This window comes from Diabrotica virgifera, chromosome 1 (assembly GCF_917563875.1).
Source record: "Diabrotica virgifera virgifera chromosome 1, PGI_DIABVI_V3a".
In the NCBI taxonomy this organism is placed as follows: Eukaryota; Metazoa; Arthropoda; class Insecta; order Coleoptera; family Chrysomelidae; genus Diabrotica; species Diabrotica virgifera.
Window position 1 is genome coordinate 58,146,311 of NC_065443.1, and position 23,989 is coordinate 58,170,299.

Sequence of the window (23,989 nt, forward strand, 5' to 3'; positions counted from 1 at the left end):
TCCCAAATTCTACGCTACTGGCGGAAATGCCATTTTAGCACAATTTTTCGATTCTACAATACTATCTATGTAAATAATATACACTTCATTCGCAACGATAAAGTCATCAGTTTTCGAGATATTTGAAGTTAAACATGTAACGGCACAGATATTTAATTAATGTATTGTGCCGCTTAATTTTAAACTTCAAGTATCTCTATTACCAATGATTTTATCCTTAAGACTGAAGAGTATATTATTCATTATTAATGATAAAATCATAAGTTTTCTCGAGATATTTTAAAATTAAGCGACACAATACATTATTCAAAATATCTGTGTCGTTACTTGTTTAAGTTCAAATATCTCGAAAACGAATAATTTTATCGTTAGGTGTGAGGAGTATATTATTTACATAGCGAGTATTGGAGAATCGAAAAATTGCGCTAAAATGGTAATTCCGCCAGTGGAGTAGGAATTGGAAAGGGTCAACCCCTCACTCTCCCCTATCTCGTACGCCTCTGGGACTAACTAGAAACGTATATTTAACATAATTTCATAGGGTGTATAGTACCTACACTGTCTGTCAAGTATGAGAAGGATACGTAGAATAGTTTTAAAATACTGAGCATAGTTTTTAAATTTTTAAATAACACACTCTGTAACTCTGTAAGGAGCCATATTTTATTTAAGTGATTTTGGTTAAATCTTAATATTTCGAGGTCTAGAATCTACAACTCAGACATTGGACATTCTTAATGAAACACACTGTATATATATTTTTAACAGTGTTATGAGCGGTAAGAAATACTCAATACTTTTAGAAAAAAAAAAACCAGTATTATTGGTACACCCGGTATACAATGACATCTTACCCGTCTAGCAACAATATTATTACGGAGATATTGTTAAAGAATAAGGCTATAACATATTAAATAACTTAAATCGGACAAGAGGTTTAGGAAATTAGAGACATCAAAAATGTCCCATTTTACAGGTGGTGCGTTAATTTTGCTGCTTAGTGTATTAATATACACGGATTATGCGACAGATTATGACGGAAGCTCGAAACAAATGAGAAGCGTTGAAAAACCCTATAACGTATCTGCGCGTAGAGCTAACAATTTTTGATGAATTCGCGCACATTTACATTTACTCCAAATCCCAACATTTTTCCCAATCGCGCCTAAAGAAATATAACTTCAATAAATTGTTAATATAGCTATTTATAAAACTAATGTACAATATATTCTCTATTAAGCAAAAACACTACTTCATTAAAACTAAAATCTCTTTTCGCAACCCCAACAAATATTATGTGTTTGACATACATGTAAACAATACGTACGAATGCAATTAATTCAGACTAAACGCGCGCAGCGCTCGATGCAATGCGCCAGTTGCGCAGTTTTCCGCAGTTTGTGTTATATATTTTTTTATTCCTTACATTGTAATCTTTCATCTAGTGAAGGATTTAACGTGGCACAAGATGGCACAATAAACGTAATACGCTGTCAAACATTAATTTTATCAAAAATTGTATAGGTTTTTAGACAGCCGATTCTATCAAAATTATAACCACCTTTCCGTGAAGCTAACTATATCATTTTAATCTTTAAAGTATGTATTTTTATCTCCAATAATTACTTTTACATTAGCTATCCACATAAATGAAGTAGTAATCAAAGTAAAAGGCATATTCTGAGGATTTAAATTTGATGTATAAAATTATATTGAATTTTGTACTTTTGATCATTAATACATCTGGCCCTAACAAACTTAAAAAATCAATTTTTGCTGAAAAGTTGCATCATGAGTAGTACAAACAAACCCCTTAATTTCGGCATTCTCAGATTTATTTATTTTTTTGACTTTCGATCACGTTTCCATCAATTTTGAACACTGTGCGACTCCTCCAACATCTTCCATTTCGAAGAATTTTTCTTCTGACAATAGAGTTCTGGCATTATAGGTGGCAACGTAGAAAGGAAAGGGTTTTCGTATTTCTCGTTTCGTCAGTTTTTTGTCCCCCCAGAATCCTTGGGACAGACTGATAAATCAGTGTGAGACTCTGGATTTATCCTACTCACCTGGGGTCTTTCCGTCTTTGTTTTAAAATCTGACATTTCGATTTGTTTGAGGGGATGTTGGCAACATAAAACACCACGCTTGCCGAACGGGTTGGTGAGTCGCAGTATAGAAGCCAATCAAACTGCTGCAGTCTTGCCTGCTACTATCCAATATTAGGCCGGTCCTGGATCAATTCCCATACGCCCCAACATGGTACTGGAAATGCTGCTTACCTTCAGGAATATTTATCGACCAGAAAAGGTCGACCAAAAGCGTAAAGTTTCAAGAAAATCGAATACGCGATTCATTATAGTTACCACAGGAATAAAATGAAAGTAGGTACTATTAATAACATATAAATATTTTAAATTAATATTTACAAAAGGTACAACTATTGTGAAAATTTTAGAAATTTGGTATATTTTTACAAAAGTTCTATATATGCTCTGAGTTTAAAATCGATATTATTGTTGGGAAGCTATTTCTTGTGGCATCTTAATGCAATTTACTACTTTTATTAGAAGTAAATAGAAGCAGTTATGAATCAGATAAACTAAATTATGATAAATTAAAGATACCGTAATGCTGTTAAAGCCGTGAAATTTCTCGATTTTTCCAAGGCTTTTGATACTTTGGATCATAATTTGTTGCTAATAAAACTTAGGAGATTGGTATTCGTGGTGTAGTTCTAAAATGGTTTACTTCCTACCTAGAAAATAGAAGACAAAAAGTAAAGATAACATCTAATGGACTTGTAAACGAATCAAACACATTGGGTATCCATTATGGTGTCCCTCAGGGTAGTGTATTGGGTCCTCTACTTTTCATAGTATATATTAATAATATAGCTTTGGTAACTAATTCACTGAGTGGAATTAACATCATCAGTTATGCGGATGATACCAACATTCTGGTCACGGCAACATCCGATCAAAATTTGCAAAATAAAACTACACAGATACTATCCACCATCAACAGTTATTTCTTATCCAACAAACTAGTTTTGAATGAAGAGAAATCAAAGTACATATATGATTTTCACGTCAAATAATGTATTAAACCATCAAGCCACTATACAATCAGCAATAGATAAAACAGACTGCACGAAGTTGCTGGGGGTCCTGTTAGACAGTAATTGTAAATGGTCAAACCACATTTCTAATTTGAAATCCAGATTAAGTAGCGCATGTTATGCATTAAGAATTCTTTCACGTCTCTTTAATACATCAATATTAAAAACAGTATACTTTGCACATTTTTACTCAATAGCCAAATATGGCATTGAAGTCTGGGGTCGTACCTCTGAATTAGAGCAGATATTCATACTTCAGAAAAGAGCTATTAGGATAATGTATAAAATGAAATTTAGAGATTCTTGTAGAGGCATCTTTAGACAAAACAATATTCTTACAATTCCTGGTCTGTATATATTTTCGTGTATAATGTATTTACATTGCAAAATTTATGAATTCAATAAATTTCAATTTAACCATGTTTATTCAACAATATTCAGAGACAATCACTTTATGCTTCCACAACATCGTTCTGTTTTGTTGGAAGGTAGCACACATTATGCAGCCATAAGTTTCTTTAACAAATTGCCAATAGATATACGAATGAATTTACATCAGTCAAACTTTCGGAGGTGTGTACATCAATACATTTGTGAGCTAAAGCCATATTCTAAAAATAACTTTTAAGTACGTTTTGTCGTATTTAATAATTTATATACTTTAAGATGTATGTCTGTATCTTTGACTTGTCTCATACATATACTTTGTATAATGTCGCATGTGATGAATAAATTTGACTTGACTTGACTTGACTTGTGAAAGCAGAGTATACGTGGCTCGGATCAAAACTCACTTATCGCCAGAATTACATTCACATTTAAAAACATTAACAGTAGTTATCAAAGAATTCTTATAATAGACACAAGCAAGCTTAAAGAACCCAACGTAAAAGAATACCTCCAACACTAACTGCTTATGAACTGTTGCAAACTGAACATAGACAACCATGATATTGACATTGTTTACTGGAACCATGTAAAGAAATACTAAAGACTTCCGCAGGGAGAAAAGAGCAATGGATGAATGATGAGATACTCAATATGATGAAATAAAGGAGACAATCTAAGAAAAAAGGTAACAATAAATACAGGGAGAGGGAGATTAACCACGAGATTAGGAAACTGATAAAGCCGGCAACAGAAAAATACTTTGAAGAGAAATGCAAAGAGATCGAGAAACTTCGAAAAAGATACGGTACATTTAATCTACAAAAGAAAGTTAAAGAAAAAATGGCAGGGTTCGAAAATAAAATCTCACTAGTGCACTTCTGGATAGACACGAGATTATTATAACACAGACTGATGAAAAAGTACAACGTTATGAAGAATATATCGACGAATGGGTCGATGATGGAAGAGGGGACCTGGAACACATATAACTTACTTAAGAAAAAATTACAGTACTCATTTGACTTTCGTCAAGTGAAGATCGTTTCGACAGCAAATGAGTGTAAAAATTAACATTAACAAACGATAGAAAAATATAATTACAGAATTAAGGTTTTTACCTTCATTAACTAGTTAAATTCAATAAATAGTCCGGGCGCTTTAGTGAAAATATGTGCCATGGGAGTGCAGAAATACCAAGAAAGGTGAGCAAATAAATTAAATAAAATGTAAAATTCCTACTATTTTCAACCAGGACAACAAATACAATCACAACTTAATTATGTAGATCCTAATAACCAATATAATCAACCCAATTATCCACACATAAGGGTCCCATACTACAGCAAATGTAACCTACGGTTTCCCAATATACTCCTTCAATACCCATCATGCCCAGTCACAGTCAATGTCTTTCACAAATCTCACAACCACCACAAATATATTATAAACCTAACATGGTAATCCCAACAGAAAAAGAACCACAAGACAAAAACGAATGGCAAACAGTACAAGGTAAACAAAGTAAAAAAAGATTAAATTCTCCAGATGATGACAAGATATACAAACAAACTAAAATAACGAAGTACTGGCTTCAACAACCTATTGAAACTAAAAATCGTTTTGAAAATCTGAGCAAAGAAGATGAGGAAACAATGGAACAGGGAAAAGAAACCAACGAAACGAAAAAACCTCCACCAATAACCATATATAACGTAGGTACTGTAAATCCTATACACGAACTACTTAAAAAAATTACAAATAACGAGTATACAATAAAGAGCCTAGGCACAGACACAGTGAAGGTCCAACTTAATCAAGCTGACCATTATGAGCCTGTAATAAAAGAGTTAGAAGCGAAAGAAACCCAGTTCCATACATATAGATTAAAACAAAATAAAACATTTCGAGTAGTTATAAAAGGTCTTCACCATTCAACTGATGCTAATGACATTAAAACTAGCTTAAAAGAATTGGACCATGAAGTGACTAACATATATAATATCAAACACAAAATAAATAAATCACCACTACCTATGTTTTTTATAGATCTCGAGCCTAAAGACAAGAATAAAAAAATATACGAAATTACAGTTTTAGCAAACAACAGAGTACAAATTGAAGCTCCTTACACAAAAAGAGAAATCCCGCAATGCGCAAGATGCCAAGGATATGGCCATACAAAAAATTACTGCAGAAAAATTGCACATTGCGTTAAATGCTCTGGACCACACCTAACGAAGGAATGCTCAAGAAAAGTAAGAGATGAAAACGTAAAATGCATAAACTGCAAGGGAAACCATCCAGCTAACTATAGAGGATGCGAAGTGCATAAACAACTGCAACAACAACTGTACCCCACACTTAGGCAAAAAAACATAGAACAGCAGACAAGAGCCGACTCCAGAGTAAGACAAGGAGTGAACTTCGCGCAAGCTACCAACCAAAGTAATATAAGCAACAACCCCATCACAATGCCTTCAAATCCAAACCCGCTCCCACAAAGTACACAAGTAGTGTCCCCGCACACAGCTAATCAAAACTATCTCAGCAAATTAGAAAATATGATAGGAAAACTTACCGAACAAATAGGAACCTTACTTAATCTACTAACCACAGTCATTAATAAAATTGCATAATGGCAGCACAATATAAGTTTAAACTAGGAGTCTGGAATGCTAATGGCCTTCAACAACATATTGATGAAGTAAAGTCATATATAAATAATGAAAACCTTGACATGTTGCTTATATCTGAAGCTCACTGTACAGAAAAACACCACTTCCGTATACCAAAATACAAAGTGTACACTACGAAACATCCGAACGAGAAGGCACAAGGAGGAACCGCAGTAATTATACGGGATAATATTCAACATTTTGAGAGAGAAAAATTTTCTAAAGAACACATACAAGCCACGAGCGTAACTATAACAAATGACTCCAGTCCACTAACCATATCTGCAATTTACTGCCCGCCCAAACACAACAATAAACAAGAACAATACGAAGAATACTTCAAGACATTGGGCAATAAATTTCTAGCCGGCGGAGACTACAATGCCAAAAATAAAGTTTGGGGATCACGTATAACAACCACTAAAGGCCGAGAACTATTAAAGGCAATGAATGCAAATAACCTCAAATACCTATCTACTAATGAACCTACTTACTGGCCATCAGACATCAACAAACTTCCAGACTTGTTAGACTTCGCAACCATCAAAGGCCTAGATATTAAAAAATGCAAGGTGACCACATCTGATGACCTGTCCTCCGATCACTCCCCTATATAATAAACTCCCATTATATAATAAAAAAAAACCAATTGGGATGAATACAGAAACAATTTAGGTAACCTAATATCACTAAATATACCACTTAAAACAGAAAATGATATAGACGTCGCGACAGAAGACCTAACGACAAAAATTCAACAAGCTGCATGGAACGCAACTCCAATAATATACCGAGAAGGAGAAGCAAACGAACTACCCCAATCAATTAAAGAGAAAATAAATATTAAGAGAAAACTGAGAAAACAATGGATGAAAAACAGAACACTAGAAAATAGAAGAAAATATAACAGAGCTACCACAGAATTAAAACAGACATTATCGAACAGTAAAAATGAAAACATTAAGAATTATTTAGAATCTGTAACCCCAACGGAAGCCTCAGACTACGAACTATGGAGGGCTACAAAAAAGCTTAAACAACCTCAACAGTTTAATCCTCCAATTAGAAACGGAAATAAATGGGCAAGAAATGACGAAGAAAAATCAGAAGTCTTTACTGAACACTTAAAAAAAGTATTCCATCCATACGATCCAGAGCAGCATTCAGAAGATAAAGAAATAGACGAAACACTTAATGCACCCTTCCAAATGGACCTGCCTGTAAAAAAAATTCTAGTAAGTGAAACCAGAAATATAATAATGAATGAACTTGACACTAAAAAAGCACCAGGATATGATCTTATCACAGGAAAAGTGCTTCAGGAATCAACACCCAAATGCTTTAAATTACTAACATATATCTTCAATGCCGTCCTAAAACTAGGGTACTACCCAAAGATCTGGAAAGTAGCACAAATAATAATGATCCCTAAACCAGGCAAAAAATTAAAAGAAGTTACCTCTTATCGACCTGTTAGCTTGCTACCAACTATCTCCAAAATTTTCGAGAAAATATACGTCAAAAAGCTGAAGTCGATAACAGAAATGATGCACTTAATTCCAGACTACCAATTTGGATTCCGAAACAAACATGGCACTATCGAACAAGTACATAGAATAGTTAACAAGATTAACGATGATTTCCAATAAAAACGTTATTGTTCTGCTGCATTTATTGATATATCACAAGCATTCGATAAAGTTTGGCATATTGGACTCTTCTACAAAATTAAGAAGCTACTTCCATATCCCCACTTCCTGTTACTAAAATCATACCTAACCAATAGACACTTCCTTGTCAGACAAAACCAAGAATACTCTTCTCTGAACGCCATAAAATCAGGGGTACCTATTTTATATTATATACTTGGACCTATTCTGTATTTGTTGTACACAAGTGATCTTCCTACTACACCGATGGTTACAATAGCCACATTTGCGGACGATACAGCTGCTCTTTCTTCACACGAAGACCCAAAGATGGCATCAAGACAACTTCAAATCTGCCTTAACAAGATACAAAAATGGCTGTCGAAATGGCGAATGAAAGCTAACGAACTAAAATCTACACATGTAACATTTACACTCCGTAAAGAAACTTGCCCACCAGTACAACTTAACAACAACAATTTACCTCAAGCCGAAGATGTAAAATACTTGGGAATCCACCTAGACAGAATACTAACATGGCGAAAACATATGTATTTACACTAAACGCAAACAGTTAGGACTAAAACTAAGCCGTCTATATTGGATTATCGGCAGAAACTCGAAGTTGTCTCTAGAAAACAAACTACTGGTCTACAAAGCCATTATAAAGCCCATTTGGACCTACGCTATCCAGATCTGGGGAGCAGCTTCTAATAGCAACCTAAATATAATACAGAGGTTCCAAAACAAGACGATAAGGCTGATTCTTGATGCTCCATACTACGTACCCAACTACGTGATCCAACGAGACGTAGCAGTTCCAACAGTGCAAGAGGTGATAAGTGAATATAGTGCAACATATCACGAAAGAGTGTCTGAACATCCTAACGAGTTAGCCAAGCGGTTGTTTGAAGATTTACATGAACATGAAGAAAGAAGATTAAAAAAATTCAAACCAAGAGACTTAATTAATAGGTTTAAGTAATTAGTAATGTACATATCTTTGTAAATAATAACATATTGTAAATATTAGAGGTAATGCCACAAAGTTAGCAAAAGCTACATTATAAAACAGGGTGCTTAATGGAGCATCCTGTACATGTCATAATCATTTATCAACAAAGACGCTTATTGTCATTACTGATAGATTGCAGAATAAAGGAGTTAAAAAAAAAGAAAAAATTGGTCCAGATATTACAAAAAAAAATATTACACGCATTAAAAACAATGGAAAGTAGGATTCATTTATGAAGATAAAACAATTTTTTTGCAATAGAAATTTGAGTGTCCGCTTAAAAATGCGCATGCTTAGATGTTACATACACACACCCAAACTTATATGGAATCACCATGTATTTCAAAGTAATATTTATTTCTTTTAAAACAAATTGTTATTGTTGCGAAGAATAAAGGTTTTTATTGAAAATAAACAAGTCCATAAGACAATCAGATAGTACAGCCCGGTACGGTATAGATTATTTGCTTGAGCTGCAAGTTGAACGAAAATAAATAAACTAACTTTTGCGTCCAAAAACGAAAGTATGCCTCATGTGGGGTTATAGAACTTACAACGAGGAAAGATTATTGGTCTTGTGGAGAAAGTAATGTTCTCAGATGGACATAGCTGCAGAGCTAGGCGTAATACAGGGCGTTCTGTCCAAAACATATGCTAGGTAACAGGAACTAGGAAAGCTCAAAAATAAAGCAAGGAAAAGTAGCCAAAGGTAATAACGGCTCTTCACGAACGTTTAAGTGTCCAATCAGCTGGAAGACACCCAACCATTTCTCACCTGCAGCTTCAAAGGCAGCTTTTGGAAGCTACAGGTGTAACTGTTTCAGTTGAAACGATAAGAAGAAAAGTTCGTACCAAGAAGTATACAGCTGGAGACAGTTATGGGTTCCCGAGTTATCCAGGCAGCACAAAATTGATCGCCTAAATTGGTGTCGTCACCACCAAAACTGGAACATTGGGAATTGAAAAAATGTGCTATTTTCAAAAACAGTCAGGATTTAATGTAATCAGATGTAAAATCAGATGACCCATGAAATCGTGTACTTAGAGGTCGAGGAAGACAAGCAAGAATGAAAACTGTCAGATCTGTTCACAAATATTCAAGGGGAAGTGTAATGTTCTGGAGAGGAATTGTGATCCGTAAAAGAACTCATTTAATTTTCATCTAATCAACTTTAACTGCTCACAGGTATGTTGATAATCTGTAGTCAGGACCTGGAGATGTGAAACAGGAGGAAATTTAATTTTATTGCATGATAATGGACCTATACATACCATTAAAGTGACTACAGACATCATTGAAGCAGAAGGTATCCCTTGTTTGGAGTGGCCTGCTTGCTCACCCGAGCTTAATCCTATAGAGTATTTGTGGGATATGCTTAAAAGAAAAATTAGAGCTCGCCGGGATAATCCACAGAACACCGCACGGCTAGTACAAGCTGCTTTTAAAGGATGGAGCAACCTACCACAACAAAATGTTGATAATTTGATTAGGAGCGTGCTCACGCAAACTGAAGCTTGCATAAGGACTAGAGGTGATAACATTGACTACCACAGAATACAAAAAAAAAATAAAAACAGAAACATTATTCGTTTTACATTGAAATTTTGTATGCTATTGACTTTAAAATAACTACTTTCAATTTGTTTGTTAAATACTTTATTGTTTTATTTAATTGTTATGTATTTGATATTCAATTGCTTAAAAAATAAATATTGTTTGACTTCGTGCCTTCGGTTTTTTAAATTCGCACGGAATAGTAAGAAATATCAGATGATTCCATATAACTTTGGGTGTGTGTATTAAATTTACTATCATCGGACTGATAAGTTCGACAACATTCTGAATACTTATGTAATCCAATTGGATTTTTTAGAATTTTAATTCTCGATAAACTAAACCAATTACAAAAAAGGAGTTTTTACTACATGTTAAAAGTTACTGAAAATTATATTTTCAGGGATTAATAAGTCTACATCAATAGAGTGGTGTGACAGTAATCTACAATTGCTTGTACACCTTTGTTTATTTATTATCCTAATTGGGAAATAAGCCACAATTTAACTTAAAAAATGATTTTATTGACGTTTCGACTTCCAACTCGGACGTCGTTATCAAAATACAAAATATTACTAATATTATTATATCAGTAATATTCAGTAATATTTTGTATTTTGATAACGACGTCTAAGTTGGAAGTCGAAACGTCAATAAAATAATTTTTTAAGTTAAATTGTGGCTGATTTCCCATTTAGAATAATAAATTACATAAATGCCACAAAGAAATAGCTTCAGAACAATACCTTTGTTTATGTTCCCTCTTGGCTTTTACCATTAAGAGCAACTAAATAATAGAATATCTTGCCCAATTTATACTACATAGGTACTCTTTTTTTATCTCAACTCAAGACCTCAAACTATTCTATAAATATATACTTACCCGCATAAATAATGTAATGGGAGTGCCCTGTTGTAATTCTTCTTGAAATATTTTGGAGATACGTGTGTCGGATGGTAAAAATACGAAATCTCCAGAAATCAAAGCAGATAACCCGAACATAAAATTTTCTTCGATGTGTTCCTTCTGGATGATCAACTGAAAGAAACAACAAAAATTAATGCAGTTCCTTGACACAGTAACTTAGCCTTTAAATAATATATATGCTATGCTTACTCTACTGGATCTACCGGTACTCTACCGGTACTACTGGATCTGTTTAATGAAGTATATAAAACCGGAAAAATCCCTGAGAAATGGTTGGTGTCAACCTTTGTAACAATACCAAAAACAATATACGCCAAAGATTGTTCGGACTATAGGACAATATCACTAATAAGCCATACTCTCAAAATATTTCTAAAGGTGATTCATGGAAGATTATACAGAAAGCTAGAATATGATATGGATGATACCCAATTTGGGTTCCGCAAAGGACTTGGAACAAGAGAGGCATTGTTTGCGTTTAATGTCCTCTCTCAACGATGCTTAGATATGAACCTGGATATTTATTCCTGTTTCATCGACTTCGAAAAAGCGTTCGACAGGGTCCGACATGAAAAACTAATAGAATTATTGAAAAACAGAGATATAGACAGACGAGATTTACGAATTATCATCAATCTGTATTGGAATCAAAAGGCCAATATAAAGATAGAAGAACAAGAATGCGAGAATATTGATATAAAGAGAGGAGTAAGACAGGGTTGTGTTCTGTCGCCGCTACTGTTTAACCTGTACAGTGAAGCCATATTTCAGGAAGTGATAGCGGAACTAAGTGATGGAATCTCTATAAACGGAAGAATAGTAAATAACATAAGATTCGCTGATGACACAGTTATAATGGCAGACACTCTGGAATCGCTACAAGGATTGCTAAATAGAATTAACGATTATTGCATTCGATACGGACTAAAAATAAACAAGAAAAAAACTAAATTTATGATTGTCTCAAAAACAGAACATGGAAATGAAAGGTTAATGATAGAGCAAACCCAAATAGAAAAAGTTAAGACATACAAATATCTGGGAACCTGGGTTGATGACAAAAATGACCAAAGCAACGAAATTAAAGTCCGAATTGAAACTGCAAGGCAAGCATTTATAAAAATGAAGACACTGCTTACAAACAAAGACCTTCAGTTGCCTCTCAGATTGAGGGCTCTAAGATGCTACATATTTTCTATATTGCTATACGGAATGGAAGCTTGGACATTGAAGAGACAACACATAAGAAGAATAGAAGCGTTCGAAATGTGGTGTTACAGAAGAATATTGAAAATTCAGTGGGTTCAAAGGATTACGACGAAGAAAGTTCTTACGACGAAGAAAGCTTTTACGACGTTGAAGTTCTACGACGTTTAAATAAGGAGTTAAAAATTATACAAAGTATAAAAACTAGAAAACTGGAATATTTGGGTCACATTACCAGAGGAGAAAAATATGAGTTGCTGAGAATTATTATGCAAGGAAGGCTCCAAGGAAGAAGAAGCATAGGAAGAAGACGCATCTCCTGGCTGAGGAACCTTAGAGAATGGTTTAACTGTAGTTCATTACAATTATTCAGAGCAGCAGCCAACAAAGCGACCATAGCCATTATGATATCCAACCTCCGATAGGAGAGGGAACTTTAAGAAGAAGAAGAAGCCATGCTTAAACGCTTGGAGGACTTTGAGATGTGGGTATACAGACGATTACTAAAAATAAGCTGGGTCAATAGAGTTAGAAATGAGGAGGGCCTGAAACAACTGAACTACACATAGGGATGGCGGTTTTTGACAAAACACCGGTTTTCTGTTATACCGGTTTTTTTTGCTTACGGTTTAACCTGGCGGTTATAACCGGCCAAAAAAACCGGTTTTTGGAAAAACCGGTTTTCGGTTGTTTTAATCCAATAGGTTACAAAGTTACATTTACAATACACTTTAGTTTGCGATACTCCATTCGACTCGATATCAATATGATCCAAAATTAGTACTATCGAAATAACATAATGTATTAGTTTTAACACGTTTGTATATATTATAACGAAATTCTTGAAAATTCGTATTCGTAATCAGTAATTCGATATTCATACTCACAGCATTATGTTTGGTAATCAGAAAAAGTCATTCACCCACTTTCAATGTCAAGAGTTAAGTGTGAAAAATAGATGATGTTTGCGTCTAATTTAACCAGATCACTTCTTATGTAAATATTATGATTACAAATACCTTTTCAAGGAAATATTATAATAAAATTTAATAATTGTTTCTGGCTGATGTGAGATTGCACTTTCAGTTTGCTTCTGTATTTTATAAAATAAAATAAAATTTGAATTATGTTTTTGTTTGGAATAATTACTTGAGAATAATAATTATGATTGGGATCCAAAATAATACCTAATCTAATCCTAGTCACCGTAAAAACCTAATAACCGGTTTTTACTTTAAAAAGAAAAAACCGGTTATAACCAGGACAAAAAAAAACCGGTAAAACCGGTTATTGCGAAGTAAAAAAACCGGTTTTAGGTTTAAACCGGTAGGTTTTTCCCATCCCTACAGTACACAACACAACTGGTCGATACAATAAAGAAAAGCAAGCTGGCATAATTATGAGACACCCTGAAAAATATGATCGTTTACATCTGATCATTCAAGGAAAGAAGAAGAACATCATGGCTGAAAATCTAAAGCAGTGGTACGGAAAATCGAATACATCATTATTCAGAGCTGCTGTCAATAAAGTCACTATAGCTAATATGGTACCCAACATGATATCCAACGATTGATAAACGTCATGGAACTAAAAGAAGAAGAACAAGATAATTAACATAATTAATGTTATAAAAGTATTTTGTGCAACTTCGCGTGTATATACCCACATATCTTGGTACAGAAGTCAATCAAAAGAATTCCGTACCCATGGAACGAAATTAATGTACGTATTTCCAGTGGTAATCGTACATAATATGCTAAAAGGAAACTTACACATTTTTTTTATTACATAATAATGTTCAGTTTTGTTTAAAAATGAGATTTCCAAAATTTCACGCTTCAAAAACTCGTAATAACTTGGAAATACATATTTAATCTTCTGCGGTATAAAATAGTTCAAACGACCCGTGACGTCACATAGTTTTACATTAGTTATTATTATGGTTATATTTCGCTGTGTCTAGGTACACGCTAACGTGTACGCAAATAAAAAAGTTAGGTACACGCGAATTAAACTTCATTAAGCCAGTGACGTCATTATTTAGCGTGCGCAGTGACTGTATATTTTGGTACATGCTATTTTGATATGCTTCTTTTCATGAGCATTTTTCAGTGCGTCACAAATGATAGAAAAAAAGGTAAGTCCGTGATAATATACATTTTAGTGACATGATATTTTTATTAAATCGTTGTTAAATCTGACAGTTGTCACATTTTATTTGCAATTTGGCATAAAATCAAATCAATTGTGTTTATTGCATTTATAAAATGGTATTTTCTTTGATTTGTATAGTCCTATAAATTATACAGATTGTATTCGTAGATATATTATATATTTCTTAAAAAATTTTTTTCGATTATAGCGCCATCTATTGACAACTAGAATAAATGTCATCGACGAAATGTAATCACCGACGTGCGTTTTTTTCTGTCACATGCAATTTAATGCGTTAGAAAGGGATTGAAAAACTGTGACGCACTGGAAGATCCTCATGAAAAAAAGCATATGTTTAGTGTTTGTTTGATAGAAAAATATTTGTTAAGGGTCGTTTAAACACAGCGATAAATCAAACAACTTATCAAGGTCAATCGAGTTGTTGCAACTTATCATTGTGTGCAAACGGTGCATCGCACAACTTATCAAAGTTGGAGTTGGGTTGAAGGTGGTATCGCATTGAATCGCAGCGTCTAAACAGCGTTTCAACTTGTCATCACAACTAGTTGCTGTGACTTATCGTTGTGTTTAAACGACGCTTTAAGGGAAGGGAAGCAGAACTATTCAGATGTTTCAAACTTAATTGTAATAAATCAATGGATATATAAAAGTATATATTTAGGTTAGCAAAATAAATATATGTATTTAGTTGACATGACACGTACAAAATATTGTTAAAATAATCAACTATTCTAAATGGGAAATAACCCACAATTTAACTAAAAAAATTATTTTATTAACGTTTCGACGTCCAAATCGGATGTCATTGTCAAAATACAAAAAATAGTCAGATTAATTAAATAAATTATTAGAAAACATTTTTTACTAAGCAACAACATTTTTATTTAATTTAATAATATTTTGTATTTTGACAACGACGTCCGATTTAGACGTCGAAACGTTAATAAAATCATTTTTTAGTTAAATTGTGGCTTAGTTCCCATTTAGAATAGTTGATTACAAAAATGCCACAAGGAAATAGCTTCAGAACAAGTTAATTATTATTGTGAAAGCTGTAGGTCTTCCTTTTATTTTAATTTTGAACGGTAATACTATTTCACTTATAACTAAAAAAATATATATTAATTTATAGTCTCTTAACTTTTCATACTGTTTTAAAAAGTTGTTAAACTCATTAAAACAACTAAATAATTGTCCACACTGCATAGTTAATTTAAAAACAAACACTAAACAAATAAAAAATAAGAAATCTCTTTACTAATCGATATTAAAATTATAGTGTAAACATAACGCGATTAAACAAATTCCAACACTCTGACACTCCAACTTTTTTATTTGCGTACACGTTAGCGTGTACCTAGACACAGCCTTATATTTAGGTATATTCTTCTTCTCCTTCTTTAGTTTATTGGCCTCCACCTACTTGGGTATTTGGCCAGCTCGTCGTCGGGGAATAAAGGAAAAATATTTATATTCTAATGACATTTATCGTATGCCGTTGTAATAATATATACCAGTTTGTTGAGATTGGAGTTTGATACAGTTTTTGAAGGAAAGGAAAGAAGGTTTACTATTGACAATAAAACCATTTTGTAAAAGTACAAATTTTCTATGAACAGTTCAAACGATCAAAAACACTTTTAACGTCACATAATTGTATTTTTACTGACGTTTATAATGTCTAATTTAAAATTATATATACAATTGGTGTAGAATGTAAACATACAACGGCGTGATGTCACGACGCGTTTTGGGGTGGCTGGTATAAGTTGAATTTTTAGTCGTCTTTTAGTTCGCCAAACGAAAGAAAAACAAAACTTTTTTATCTTTGATACAGGTTCTAAATTATGTTCTGTTGTGATTTATAACATTTTTTTCGAATTTAAAATTTTATGCAAGTTCCCTATTAAAGATTAACGCCATCAAAATTATTAAATAGAAGAACCAAAATGACTATTTACAGAACATTATTAGACTATGGTTGTGACAGCTGGGTAATGACAAAAAAGGTAAAGCGCAATTCAAGACATTTGAGAGCTTGATACGGGAAGTATACGGTCCGGTGCCAGAGGTGGGCGGCGCATGAAGAAACAGAAGAAATATCGTGATTAATTACTAAACGAAGGACACGACATTGTAAGACTTGTTAAAAGTCAGAGGCTGTCATGGCTAAGACATGTCCAGAGCCAAGAAGATACAAAATCAACAAATAAAACATTAAAAGGAAAGCCCATAGGAAGACCAAAAAAAGGAAGACCCAGAACGAGATGGTTGGATGACGGGGAAGATGACCTGACAATCATAAATGTAAGGGTAAGAACAGAACAAGTGGGTCGAGGTGGAGGTGTAGGTCGCGGTGTATGCTACTAGTTAAGTCGCGGTCGATGTCGACTAGAGGTGCATCAAGTCAAACTAGTTTGATTTTATTCAACAAACTTGACTTGACTTGAAAACCAAACTTTTTCTGTAAAAAAGTTTGACTTGACTTGATTTCGATATCTTTAGGATTGACTTAAAATCAAACTTCTTCAAACAGTTTGAAGTTTGAATATCATATTGCGCAACGTGTTTATTTCCAATTCTAATTGAGAGCGTACCGACTTTTGTTTTGACTAATTTGGATAGGTCTGAATTTGTACTCTGCTACTCCGCAAATTAGTTTGAGTAGTTCATATTAAGAAGTATGTGCTTGACTTGTTTATTACGTTCATTTTGAAGTGTGTGCTTTGCGAAATAATATCTGAACCTGAACATTTTTGGGCTCAGAACAAGTACCAGATCAAATTAAGTCAGATTTTAAAGGTATCCCTTCTCTTCCACTGCAAAAATTAGGAGAAAAAAATCTGTAGTTGAAGTAGAATTAATTAAGAAAAATACATATACTGATTTATTTGATATTGCGGCAGGTGATTTCAAAATAATGAAAATTAAAAAGTGCTTACTTGTATTATGTAAACATAAAGGACTGTGTTATAAAATGACAATTAGTGAACTAATTCTTTAAGACGACATTGCAAAGTCGCAAAAAATTCATTAAACCTACTCTATCAAAAATTGAAGATTTTGTTGTTCCTTCATAAATTTTTGTTAAAGGGACCGTTCAAGTATCGTAACACAATTTTACAACCTCTTTACCATCTGTACTTTTTCATCTTTTGTTGTGAAGAAAGGTCCAGCTATTTATTGCAAACATGTGTTACTGTGCTTGATCTGCGTTAATACAAATTTTAAGATTTTTTCACTTGAATACTATTGTCCTATTGCCACATGAGCGGAGCGTGAGGGGGCAATATAATATACCCTATTCCACGAATATACGCCTGTGTTGGATTATTTCGACAACGAATATTTTATTGTGCAAAATATGAAGAACGAAAATAAATTGCAAATTACATTGCTGTGTAATGGAATAATTATTAGAGCAATTTACTTTCATACTTCTTATGTTGCACACTGAAATATTCGTTGTCGCGATAATCCAAAATAGGCGTATGTTGGTGGAATGAACCATACAAACCAGGGGTTCTATGTAAAATATAAACGAAAGTTAAAAAGTTGGGAAAATGTGATTTCGGAGTTTTTTTATTTAAGTTAAAAAACAATGTTATGTAACGCGCTGTTCGAACCCCTCCCCCCTTTTAACGCGCTGTAACCTTTTACATGACCCCCTCCCCCAACTTCATCATCATCAGTAGCTCGACAACCCTTTTTGGGTCCTAACTTGTTCTAGGATTTTCCGCCATGCTGTTCTGTTCCTTGCTTTGTTATTTCAGTGGGTAATCTCAAGTGTTTTCAGATCTTGTTCCACTTGTTCCATGTAGCTAAGTTTGGGTCTTCCCTTTGACCTTCTCCCTACTGGTGCTTGCCTCATTATATTTATGTTTTGGTGTTTCGGTCTCCAACATCCGTTTAACATGGCCCATCAAGCGTAGACGTCCGATCTTTATGGAAGTTATAACGTCGGGTTCGTTGTATGCTGCATATAGTTCAAAATTATATCTTCTGCGCCATACGTCATTTTCTTTCACCCCCTTATATAGTATGGTATAGTTAGACCCAAACCCAGACATCCAAAGTGAAAGTTATCCTTCAACACCAAATTGTTCTATATGGTCCACATAATGTTCAGACAAAAGTCACACCATTTTGAGCGTCGGGTTTGGGGGGGAGAGGGGGGAGAAATCTGTAGTTTTTTATGTTTTTCGTCATATTTCTAAAACTAAGCAATTTAGCATGAACAACCCTCTTCACAAAATTGTTCTACATTAAATTTGAAATAAAAAAGGCCCTATGCATAATCCTTCTAAAATGAACGGTTATAAAGTTACGGAGGTAGTATAGTATAATTGGTCCAAAAAAGGCCTAACCCAGACATCCAAAGTAAAAGTTGTCCTTCAACACCAAATTGTTCTATATGGTCCACATATTGTTCAGTAAAAAGTTACACCATTTTGAGCGTCCGGTTTGGGGGGGAGATGGGGGAGAAGTCGGTAAATTAGTAGTTTTTTTACGTTTTTCGTCAATATTTCTAAAACTATGTTTTAGCGTAAGAAATGTTCTATAGAAAAATATTCTACGTTAAATTTAAAACAAAAAAGTTCTATACATAATTGTTATAAAATCGACGGTTCCAGAGTTACGGAGGGAGAAAAGTGGAGGTTTTCGATACTTTTTATATTTATCGATTTCTCCCCCCTCTCCCGCCCAAACTCGACGCTCAAAATGGTGTGACTTTTTTCTGAACATTATGTGGACCATATAGAATAGAACAATTTGGTGTTGGAGGATAACTTTCACTTTGGATGTCTGGGTTTGTGGTATAGTTATATCATAAATATTGCCCAAAAACTATAAAAAGTATCGAAAACCGTTGATTTTATAACAATTATGTATAGATCATTTTTTGTTTTAAATTTCATGTAGAAATATTGACGAAAAAGATAAAAAAAAATACTAATTTACCGGCTTCTCTCCCATCTCCCTCCCAAACCGGACGCTCAAAATGGTGTAACTTTTTACTGAACAATATGTGGACCATATAGAACATTTTGGTGTTGGAGGAAAACTTTTACTTTGGATGTTTGTGTTAGGCCTTTTTTTGGACCAGTTATACTATACTACCTCCGTAACTTTGGATCCATTCATTTTAGAAGGATTATGCGTAGGGCCTTTTTTATTTCAAATTTAATGTAGAACAATTTTGTATAGAAGGTTGTTCATGCTAAACGGCATAGTTTTAGAAATATTGGCGAAAAACATAAAAAACTACGAATTTTCAGATTTCTCCCCCCTCTCCCCCCCCCAAACCCTACGCTCAAAATGGTGTGACTTTTTTCTGGACATTGTGTGGACCATATAGAACAATTTGTTGTTGAAGGATAACTTTCACTTTGGATGTCTGGGTTATGCCATCCTTTGGATCAACTATACTATACTAATATGTGTCTGAGGATTTTTCGTTCAAACGTACCTAATAAGTTCTCATCGCTTTTCGACAGTGTCCATGTCTCTGATCCATATATAAGGACCGGTTTTATCAGTGTTTTGTATATTTTGCATCTGGTTTTTCTCGTGATGTTGTTAGATCTTAGATATTTAATTAGTCCATTTACTAACTTGCGTTACCCTCCCCCAACTTGCGTTACGTAATACTTTCAAGCTTCCTAAGTAGATTAAATTACACTTGGTATGATAAAAAAACTATCCAACGAATTCCTTGTTTTAATCTAGTGACACTCAAATATAAAAAAGTTATATCGATAAAACGAAACTTACCAGCAAGCAATTCTAAGCATACAAGAATTATTTTCAAAAAATTTACCATATTTTGATTATAATTGCTTCCTGTATCAAGATACTTTTATGTGGCACTCATTGTATTATTAATTTTCTTATCTTGGCAACTAACATTTCAATCTCGACAAAACAGTATATCTAGTAAATAAATTATTTTTCAAACTCTTTCAAACTAGTTTGACAAACAGTTTGAATTTTCAAACCTGTAGGATTGACCAGTTTGACTTGACTTGAATTATTTGTCAGAAGGATTGACTTGAGTTTGACTTGAAATTAAGTCAAACTCAGGTCAAGTTCAAACGTTAAAGTCAAACTTGTGCAACTCTAATGTCGACAGCACATAGCAAGGAAGTAACCTAAGCTGTCAGTCGAGCTAGAACCACTATCAAGTTAAGTAGTTTAATGAAATTTGAATGACAAAAAGACTGTGCTTTTGCGATGTTGTGTCAGTCAAGTGATGATAGTGATGAAATGTCAGCTGTAAATAATCAGATCCTCCTTCATATTTCAAAAATTTACTGAATTTAAGTACTTTAGAAATTCAAAAATAAATTGAATACAAAAAAGGGATTATATAAAAAGTATGAACTCAGATAACGCAGGTAATGACAACTTGGCTTCGAACGGACCAATCACAGGGAAGCATCCTTGTAGGCCGCGCAGTAGACATCCATGTAAAACAAACTCATTTTATTTTCAAAAGCATCGATGTAAACCTCCTGGATGGCATCGCGCTAAACCTCCACCGCGACTTACCTGCTCTGTTCTCTTCCATTCACTAGGATGTGTTTGTTTTACATGGATATCGACATCGACCACGACCTCCACCTCCACCGCGACCCACTTGTTCTGTTCTTACCCTAAGGCAATGAAGGAAAAGAACTCAATACAGGTCTAAATGAAAGGGCACAGCCAAACAGGTAAAGATCCATCTAGGACTATAATGCCAAAAGAAGAAGAAGAAGATGTTGGGCAACTTGTAATTTTTGAGAGTATCGAAATCGAAATGAATGAAAAATGAGAAAAAGTAAAAAATGTACAAAGTACAAAGAAAGAATATGGTTTGACGAGGAATGTAAGCACATTACTGAAAACAAAAATAATCCCAGAGAACGGTTCAGTTCTCGCCACTGGCGCACAACCTTCCTACATGCAACAATATATAGGTATACCTATTTATATGCGAAATTATCGATTTTCTAAATCTGACTTAATTGAAAAATGGGCCAAATCCTATCTTAAAGTTTAGAAAGAGACTCGCCCATCCATATGTCAACCATCCATTTTGGTTCAAGGGTGTTGATTTTACGGTCCTCTCCATTTAGGGTCTGTTTTTCGTTCTGGTCCCCAAAACTCACAAAAAGTACAAAAGTTTAAGTCAGACCTCAGCGGCTTCTGATAGTACTGATTATTAGGTACCTTTCCAATGAATGTCTAATTTTGATTATTTTATTCATAGGAGATTATGACCAATAGAGAGCTACAGAAATCTAAATTAAACTGATAATTTTTGATAATTTCCCGTCGTCAAGTATATTACGTCAGATGCCCTTCGATGGTACGAAAAAATACATTCAGTGACATTAATGACAATAATGTTTTAAAAATTATTGACTTTCAATCGTCAAATATGTATAACAACTGTGTGTTTAATTGTACTAATTTGTATTTACATAAATAAATTACAATACAATTTTGGTTTTGAACAGTTTTATTCATGAAATGTTTTATTCATGAAATAATCGCAACAAATTGCACTCGATCTCTAAAATTAATATAGAATTTTTGCCCTTGTGACACTTTGACATAGTTTCACTTGCCTTCGGCTCGTGAAATTAAAACTGTCAAAGTATCACTCGGGAAAAATTCAATAAATTTAGAGCTCTTGTGCAATTACTACTGAAAATCGGTTATACCATTTAAAAGTTAAAGAGCTCAGAAATTTGACTTCTATTTAAAAAGGGGAAAATGTTTGTATGTATGTGTGTGGAAAGGTTACACCGATCTGATTTTTTTCTGTGTTTCAAGAGGGAGTTGTGACTTCTTGTGACTTTTGACCACCCATATAGTCCAGAAAGCCACTGCGCATCCGCTAGGAAAAATATTCTAATTCGGATTTTTTGCACAGTCTTACTCAAAAAGGACTCCTTTTAACAAATTTCCATGTTGCCAGGACCAAAAGGTGGTCAAAAATTTTTAAAAGGTTTTTTTTTTGTTTTTTTTTTCTAAAATTATTTTTTTGCATGGAACAAAATTTTTTTAAGTTTTTTGGATCATTCCAAACAGAAAAGGTCTTTAGTGACTTTTCTCTAAAGTTGATAGTTTTTGACATATAAGCGATTAAAAATTGAAAAATTGCGAAATCGGCTATATTTAACCCTCAAAAACTATGTGAAAAACTGAAAATTTGAATGTTGCCAAGGTGGCTAGATATTCTTTGAACATCGATTGATGAAATCCCGAAGAGTTTTTTGCAATACAATATTCAAAACTCCTTTGTTTTTTAATTGCTAATCAAGCGTGCGCGACACTATTTTCCACCGTTGCATGTGTATACAGTATGGTGCAAATGAAAGGAATAAATTCGTTATTTCGTAAATTTGCGACTTTAAGGAAAAATCCCGAAACAGGTCGATTTTTATTTTTAAGTTATGATATTGTGACATATATGGTATACTAGTGACGTCATCCATCTGGGCGTGATGACGTAATCGATGATTTTTTTAAATGAGAATAGGGGTCGTGTGCTAGCTCATTTGAAAGGTTCTTTAATTCTCTATTCACTAATATAAACATTTACATAATTATTTATACAGGGTGTCCAATAATTTAATTTTTCTGTCAATTTGCCAAATGATTTAATTTAATAAAAAATTTTTGGACACCCTGTATAAATAATTATGTACATGTTTATATTACTGAATAGAGAATTAAAGAACCTTTCAAATGAGCCAGCATACGACCCGTATTCTCATTTAAAAAAATCATCGATTACGTCATCACGCCCAGATGGATGACGTCACTAGTATACTATATATGTCACAATATCATAACTTAAAAATAAAACCGACCTATTTTGGGATTTTTCCTTAAAGTCACCGGTTTACGAAATAACGAATTTATTCCTTTCATTTGCACCATACTGTATACACATGCAACGGTGGAAAATAGTGTCGCGCACGCTTGATTGGCAATTAAAAAACAAAGGGTTTTTGATATTGTCTTGCAAAAAACTCTTCGGGATTTCATCAATCGATGTTTTAAGAATATCTACCTACCTTGGCAACATTCAAATTTTCAGTTTTTCACATAGTTTTTAAGAGTTAAAAATGGCCGATTTCGAAATTTTTTAATTTTTAATCGCTTATATGTCAAAAACTATCAACTTTAGAGGAAAGTCACTAAAGACCTTTTCTGTTTGGCATGATCCAAAAAACCTAAAATTTTGTTCCATGCAAAAAAATAATTTTAGGAAA

At 33.6% G+C, this 23,989-nt stretch overlaps 1 protein-coding gene across 2 annotated transcripts in view; it reads right to left on the reverse strand.

Annotated features, from left to right (window-relative positions):
- The window catches only part of LOC114328744 (tyrosine-protein phosphatase non-receptor type 13-like), a 1,179,517-nt gene that overhangs the window by 64,777 nt on the left and 1,090,751 nt on the right, over positions 1–23,989 (reverse strand). For both annotated transcript variants that reach the window (XM_050656417.1, XM_050656421.1), the window contains one exon: positions 11,289–11,444. In XM_050656417.1, coding sequence (XP_050512374.1) covers positions 11,289–11,444 — 156 coding nt within the window. The remainder of the gene's footprint in view (positions 1–11,288; positions 11,445–23,989) is intronic.